Source organism: Drosophila tropicalis, unplaced genomic scaffold (genome assembly GCF_018151085.1).
Source record: "Drosophila tropicalis isolate 14030-0801.00 unplaced genomic scaffold, ASM1815108v1 contig_1002, whole genome shotgun sequence".
Lineage (NCBI taxonomy): Eukaryota > Metazoa > Arthropoda > Insecta > Diptera > Drosophilidae > Drosophila > Drosophila tropicalis.
The window spans coordinates 1979229-1987583 of NW_027172360.1; the positions used below are offsets into that span (position 1 = coordinate 1979229).

The following is an 8355-nucleotide window of genomic DNA, read 5'->3' on the forward strand; positions in this document are numbered from 1 at the left end:
CAAAGGCCCACTAAGGACCTCATCGACAGTTTCAAAGATGACCTTGAAGCCATAACAGTTACATCATCAGTTAGAGACATACTTGCCGATGGTGGATTAAAAATAAAAAATTGGTGCTCAAAATCTGTATCTGTTCTCCAAAATCTAGGAGAACAGCAAATAAATCAACACCCAAAAAAATTAGGGAACCCTGAAAAGGTCCTCAGTATGTATTTTAAGTTTATCTTCAGATTTTCGAGACTAAAACGAGACGTCCTAACCTACGAAATAGCGCCAACGAGACGTGAGGTCCTACAAGTACTGATGTCTATATTTGATCCCCTCGGTCTATTATCGTGCTACACCGTAAGCCTTAAAATGCTGCTTCAAAAAGTCTGGCGCACAGGAATAGAATGGGATTTACCCGAACAACTTCTCGATCAATGGAAAGGTGTCCTACTACACGCCAGCAATTTAGAATTTCCACGTCACTACTCTGCTCTGCTGTTAAACGAATGCCAGGTAGACCTTCATACCTTCGTAGACGCAAGCGAACATGCCTACGCCGCAGTAACCTATCTTCGCATTAAACAAGGTCAAAACATAAGTACAGTGTTGGTAGCAGCCAAATGTAAAGTAGCTCCACTCAAACCTGTATCCATACCTCGAAGGGAACTTTTGGCAGCCGTCATGGGCGTAGGCCTAACAATGCGTATACTCAGCACCCGAGGCCTAAGAATCGATTCCTGCACATATTGGTACGATTCTAAAACGGTCCTTAACTGGTTAACCATGGACCTAAGGAGACTTCAGTCATTCGTAATGCATAGAGTGGGCGAGATAATCGACAAAACCAGCCCAAACCAATGGCGCTGGGTTAGCACAAAGGAAAACGTTGCAGACTTAGCCAAAAAAATTTTTTAAGTACCAGATGCATCTCGTTGGATTAAAGGTCCCGATTTTCTAGGACTGTCTATCGCCAAGTGGCCAGATCAAAGAGGAATATCTGACAATGTCTCACAGGAAATCGAATTGCGTAAAAATGTATTCACCATAGTAAAGCTTAACCACATCGATTTTGCAGTAGAATACTTTTCTGACTGGAAGCGCCTATATAGAGCAGTGGCCAACGTCATGCTGTACGCCCGAAGGTTACGCGCTAAGTGTTCGGGAAAGCCTCTACCACAAACCCTAAGCCCCAAACATATACAAGCAGCAAAATCTCTTTTATGCAGACAGGCCCAATTACCGACGTACTCAAATGAAATCAATTCGCTCAAAGACAAATCAGTAGTGGACAAGTCAAGCTCATTAATTGCTTTGAATGTTTACCTGGACTCAGAAGACATCATCCGCGTGAAGGGCAGGTCAGACAGCATAACTTCTGACGGTGACGCCATCGTAATCCCAACACACAGCAGAATTGCCTTTTTAATCGCAAAGGATTATCACGAAAAATCTCACCATATATTTCATGAGTGTACTATCAACCTTATTAGAAGCGTATATTATATACCACGCCTAAGAGTCCTATATAAAATCGTCCGAAATGCATGCCAACACTGCAAAATATCCACAGCGAAGCCTCAAGTGCCACAAATGGCACCTATACCGATCGCCAGACTAGCTTGTTTTGAACGACCATTCACATATACGGGAGTCGACTATTTCGGCCCCATACTAGTCAACGTTGGAAGACACAAAGAAAAGCGCTGGGGAGTCCTCTTTACGTGCCTAACACTAAGGGCAGTTCATCTAGAAGTCGCCTACAAGCTCGATGTGAGCTCATGTATAATGTGCCTAAAAAACTTCATGGCACTACGTGGCACACCGAGAGAAATCTTCTCCGACAACGGAACCAATTTCAAGGCTACGGAAAAACTAGTTAAGGAGGAACTTGTGAAGATTGACTTCGATCAAATCGCCGTTCACTATGAAGCTATAAAATGGCGTTTTAACCCACCAGCCGCACCCCATATGGGAGGAGCGTGGGAACGTTTGCTCCGGACTGTAAAATCCTTCCTAAAGACCATTTGCCCCTCTAGCAACTTTAATGACGAAACTTTTCGAAGTGCCCTAATGGAAGCCGAATTTATAATTAACTCCAGGCCTCTAACGTTTGTTTCTTTAGATACAAGTGACGATGAAGCGCTTACACCCAACCACTTGCTTCTGGGATCAAAAGCGGGCTACAAACCAGTATCAGGAAATGTCGCCGACCTAAGGTTACGATGGCATCAAACGCAATCGTTTGCTGATCGCTTCTGGAAAAGATGGGTGAAGCAGTATACACCAACATTAACTCGACGCAGCAAATGGTTTACTAAGCGTCCACCAGTCGGTATCGGAGATATAGTTATTGTCGTGGGCGATAATCTGCCGAGGAACCTGTAGCCAAAAGGCCGCATTAACCGTCAACCCGAAAATGCTGGAGGCGGCAGCGCTGAAAATACTGGGGTATGGCAGCCCTGAAAAACACGAGCGGGACCAACCGAGAGTTTTGGCGTCAGTATGTGATGGCACCAGAGAAGAAAGCGACAAACTTTTTTAAAGCGTTAGAAAAAAGCGTGGTCAAGCGTCTTCGTTTAAAATGTCAAATTACACCACACAACCTGTAAAATCGCGCTAAATAAACTAATCGCTATATAAACTGTAACTTAAGTTTGTTTTAATACAAACGAAACCCCGTGCGTCACAGGCACAGTCGAAAATTTTAAGATCAATCACGGATCTAAATATAACTAGCATAAAATCTGATATAGGTAGTCAAAACCTGAAGTGTTCTGCGAAACTGGATGCACACCCTAATGTTCTTGCCAATTCCCGTACGTGAACTAATAATAGAACTTGTCTAAAAAGAAATGACAGACCAACCCAATAATAAGTGATTAGGGCCGCCTGCAATATCCCCAGGATTTATCTTAAGTACTAGATTAACAAAAATATCTCAAACTTGTTGTTAGGCTTTAATTTAAGAGTAGATTCAACAAATATATATTAAACGAAAAAAAAAAAAAAATATTAGTCAATAGATCGACAGCGCTGCAGCCAGCCCACTACATCATTGTTTCAAATCCACAGAGCAGCTGAGCACACGGAACACATACATAAACTGTATGTGTATGCGAGCCAATAGCAGCATGCAGCATGGGGAAGAAAAAGAAATGAATATGATATATGGAATGTTTTGTCCAGTGATGAATTGAGTTACAGAAAAAGAGCTTGCAACATGTACAAATATTATGGCCAAGGACTGAAAGGGTATATAGTTCTTTGATATATTTTACAATTAATTTGTAAACGCCGTGCATTGCGAATGATTTGAGACATTTAGGATGACGAAACAAAAAAGCTACAATTATTATTATTTTCTCATATGCTTTAGGAATGGCATACAATTTGGAATACCCCTGTAATTAGAGACTTCGCTTTTTTAAGATTTAATTTGATTTCAAGTGATAAGGACAAGGAGAATCCGAGGAATAAGTTGTTTTGAAAACATCAGAAAACACTTTGGCAATAGCCTGATTTGTGTCAGCTTTATTGTTTTAAAAAAACAAGTAAGACGGGTACACTGATGGACAATAGCGCGCCATGGAATCACGTCCGTTCAGAGGACCATCCAGCAGATCTCCCTAGCTGCGGCCTGACTGCTCATTAACTCGTACAGAAGTATTTGTAGTGGCACGGCCCAACATATCTAAGGGAACCGCAAGAGTCCTGGCGGCGAGCGACACCACTTTCACTAGACACTACCTTGGAGAAGCGGGTAGTGAAGGTACACGTCGCGATCGCTAAGCCAGCCAACGAGATACTGTCTCGTTTTTCCAATCTGGCACGTGCCTTACGAGTGGTAGCATATGTGGTCCGAGTTGATCCAAGTCACTCAGCGTGAATACTTCCGACGGAACATCTATGTCTTGAGCAGAAAAAATATCTGCCCCCGTCTAGTGCCATGCTTAATTTGAATCCATTCAGTGACGCATCCGGTGTGATACGAGCATGTGCGTGCAATAAGCAGCGGCCCTCAGTTACGATGAGCGTAACCTACAAAAGAAGGCTGCAAGCAACGCTATTGGGCATAGTTCTGTCCAAGCTAAAAACCACCGGGAGAGATTTCGCAGCTCCTTTCGATATCGAAAGTTTCACCGGCCGTGCCGGTCGCATATCAAAGGGATATGTGTGTGTCTTTGCGTGTTTCTCTACCAAAGCCATTCTCCTTGAGGCAACTTCGGATTCAAGTACTGAAACTTTTCTGGCAGCATTCGCTCGTTTTGTATCTTGGCGAAGGTGCCCCAGGCAAATGCAGCCCGACAACGGTAAAAACTTCGTAGGTGCATCCAGAGTGCTTGAAAAAGATTTCCTAAGGTCCACCCAGCAGAAAATCTTATCCCACCATAGCCATCAGTATCTGTCCTGGCATTTCATACCTCCCGGGGCACCACTCATGGGAGGGCTGTGGGAGGCTGGTTAAAAAGCTTAAAAACTCTGTTCTACAAGGCCACTTTCAACTAAAGGTATACCTTTGAGGAGTTCTCTACTCTGCTTGCTAAGATAGAGGCTTGTTTGAACTCGTGGCCGATTTCTGCTATGTCTGAAGACCCCACCGATTCTTTGGCGTTGGCGCCAGGCCATTTCCTAGTAGGCGGTCCATTGCTATCCGTCACGGCACCTAAAATCAAAGACCAGGTTCCATCTATCATTAACCGGTGGCAGCGTCTGACGGCTGTGAGGCAGCATTCCTGCACCCTGTGTAAATAGGAATATCTGAAGGAGTTACGTAAGCGAAATCAGTGCGATTCCCTTCCCAAGACCACGTTCAGTACAGGCATTGAAGAAGGAGGGCAGATCTTCGGAATCCACCCTCTGAAGCGATTCCGTCGCTTCCTTCGGCTGAATGTGGAGAAGAGGATGAGGGCAGTGCTTAATACTGCGCCAATTGCCTGGCCCATCAACACTCCGAGGGAAGATGTCTGAGCGGTGATAGGTGCCGCATATGCAAGGAGGACCACCACACGAAACTCCATTTCCACGAGGAGCCACGTCGACGCACTCCACGCTCCGTCGTACTGCGAGTCACCCCTATGTCCTCCAGACGAAGTATCGCACCAACTCCAGCGTCCGATCCTAAGCTGACACTGGCCACACTGCTGCAGCAACCCACATTTGATGCCAACGGCGAAGGTACGCCTCGTGACGGGGGGGGAAAACCTTCGATGTGAAGGCCCTCGTGGACCCGTGCTCGGCGGTATCGTCGATGGCGACTTCGCTGGCCACGGCCTCTAAATTGACAGCCGTCAATATTGGATCGGAGATCCGGTCCCCGATCAGCGAAGGATGGCGATCCTGAAGGTGAACGATGGCTTGTGCTGCCGAGCTCCGAGCTCTCCGGTGGACCTGCAAGTTTCAAAGAAGTTTGAGGGCATCGTCCTGGCGGATGACACGTTCCACCGACCGTCGTCCATGTTTTTGGTCCTGGGCGCGGACGTGATGATGCGCACAGTCTTCGACTGGACCCTGCCCGGAGCGTGCCATTAGATTACCGGGGTTTTGCACTCCTGCATGGGGGGAGCATGTTTATGCCCAAAAGGCAACACAAGGGTTAAGGGAGGCGGGAGCATTCACCTCGCGCCGCTCTCCCGATGATGCCCATCGCTCTCTCCACGAAAAGAACTCCACACACTTCGCTCCAAGCGGAGCTTGCTTCCCCGCTCTTAGATAAGCTAGTTTTTAGTTCAATTGTACACGTGAATAAAAAGACAAGTGAAGGAAAATTCTCTGCGAGTGCCAATTTTTGAATAAAGGAAGAAGTTTGGGAAAAATTTAGCTTTCCCAACCAAGAAGGAAGTTCAAACCCCCTACGAAACACCGTCCTTGGAGGAACGAATACCTTAAGGAGCTCCACAAACAAAAGAAGTGGAATTATCCTGCTCGTAGTCTCCAGACAGGCGACTTCGTAATTGTCTTCGAGGCTAACCTCCCCTCCAACGAGTGGCGCTTAGGAGGAATTGAACGTATGAACTGATGTCAAAACAGCGCGTGGAGATAAGCGAAAACCGGTTGTGAAACTCATCCTGCAGCAAGAAAACAGCGGTCCCGAGCGTAAAGATCTATAATGGTTCCCGACCTTCTATGTTCCTAATGTCCCCGTCTCCGTCCGTGGTATTCGTTCCCACTGAATTGACTAATCCGCTTCCCCTCCGTAATGCTTTTTCGTTTCAGTTGTTCACACCGTCTTTCCACAGCGACATGGCCCCCATGCGTTTGCTGAACCGCACCATCAATCGGTCTGGTCCGTACGGGATAAACTCCTACCGATTCCGGGTCTGCCATGCTTCTCGGCAGCGGTTCTTGAACCTCCGGGCGGTTCTCATCAACAAATACTGCCCTAATTCCTTGACACACGAGCACTCGTCCGACGCGTGCCGTCGTCACGGAAGCCGACGGTGCGGGCAGAATCATCCCACGCTGCTCAATAAGGTCGACCAACAACCCAGGCGACGCTCCCAGTCATGCTAACGGTCCTTCGTCCATCGAGACCCGCGTTCTCCTAGATGCATGTGCGGCTGAGTGCCGTATTACCGCCTCGTTGAAATTTTTATCGGCAGGCGTTGGTTCTTGAATTAATTAAATGTTTATTTATGTATATATAAATAGGCACTAGCATATAAACCAGTGACTCAAGGTTGTCGCAACCAACACATAAATTGGTTGGACTTCGGAGTGAGATTACAAAGGTAGAGATGGGGGCCAAAGACACAGCGATGTACACCCGATGTAACTACAATTGGTATCTGATCTTACTAAGAATAATGCATTTCTTTTAAAGTAAAAATAGAGAGCTCACCAGTGCATAGTTCGACATAGTGTTAGGTCAGCAAAATACGTCTTTATTGATAATCGCTAACCTTAACAGCTTAATTAACTAGGTCTTTATTGTTACTGCTGACCATATCAGATCTACTTATGACTGATGAGCCATCGCTATCTATAATCGGGTTACGTACTTATTTTGCCATACATTTCCATTTGTTCTATATTAAATATAATTGTCTTAATGTTATATTATTTTATGTAATCTAAACACCAATATACTCCCGGCCGTTGAACACCTTTTCAACGTTATCCAACATTGACTGCAAAATTGCTGGGGGCTGGGGTTGCTGCAGAAGGAGTCGGTATAGGATTCACAATCGTAACGGTTATCTGCTCTGGACCAATTTGCCTTGGGGGTTGAGACTATCTCCTTATTCCGTATACCATCACGAGAACCAATGGTATTGTTAGCGCCATTTAGGAGACGATAACATGGTGTGTCGGCTGGCTGGGGTCATCTGGTAACTTTCAGCTTAGCTTACTTTCCAGTTTTCCTTGAATGTTGCTTAGTTCGTCGTAGCTTAGCTGCATCTTCGTGAATTGTGTTGTTGTTGGCGCTGCTTTAGTTGGGCCAATGGTGAAGTTGCCAAATCGGACATATGACAATTTCATTGTGTCTGACGTAGCTCTACGGTGACCTGTTATTTGGATCGCAGAACTCCTTGCTGTACACGTCGGATCTAGGGTTAATAATCCAGTTTTCTTGACAGTGACACCTTGTATATTATCGTCACAGGTCACTGCTAGTTCAATTGGTCTGGTGGTGGCAAAAATCCACTGATTTTTGTGATACATGTCGTACCACACAAATGACCTGTTTGTGTGTTGTACCTCACAAGTTGATGATTTTGTGTTTTTGAATAGCTGGAACTCACAGTTGCTATTAGCCGTAAACGTCGTTTGTTTATCAAAACAAATATATTGCTCGTTGTTGAGCTGATGGCATTGTTCCAGATATGCTCTTGAGAGCCCAATGTATTGATTTTGTTCTTTGTTGACAGCAATAATGGGAATTTTAATGTTCATGATTATAATCCCTTGAGTTTCAATTGCTGGAATGGGTATCAGGTTATACAGTTGCACTGCCTGCGTTGCCACCAATGGAAACGCGACTTTAAATACTACATGATTGTTTGCGATTGTGCCTTGTGCCTTTATTAAGCCAGTCGTTGTCTGGAACTGGCAAATCCAAACCAAACGGAAGATGTCTTTTAAGTTGGTTCAGATGTTCCTGAAGCTGGCCTGGTGATAGTAGTAACGGGCTTTTTTTTGCTATGATGGGCATCTGTAAATACTCGGGAAATCTCGGTTTGAATTCGTTGCAAATTCCCTGCAGTCACTGTCATCTGGGTAGTTAGCGTGATATACCATTGCAATGCTTTTACCGCATTGTCCTAGACCTTGGTTATGTCGTTCATTTGTTGTTTCATAAGTTTCATCTGATTTTCAATTGTGGCTTCGTCTCGCTTAATGATATTTATCGTTAAGTCAATGACAGAT

At 45.1% G+C, this 8355-nt stretch overlaps 1 protein-coding gene across 1 annotated transcript; it reads left to right on the forward strand.

Annotated features, from left to right (window-relative positions):
* The first annotated feature begins 1578 nt into the window (after positions 1-1578).
* LOC137577075 (uncharacterized) lies at positions 1579-2373 on the forward strand. The gene has a single exon (XM_068290491.1). The coding sequence runs from the start codon at positions 1579-1581 to the stop codon at positions 2371-2373; it is 795 nt and encodes a 264-aa protein (XP_068146592.1).
* Positions 2374-8355: the final 5982 nt, after the last annotated feature.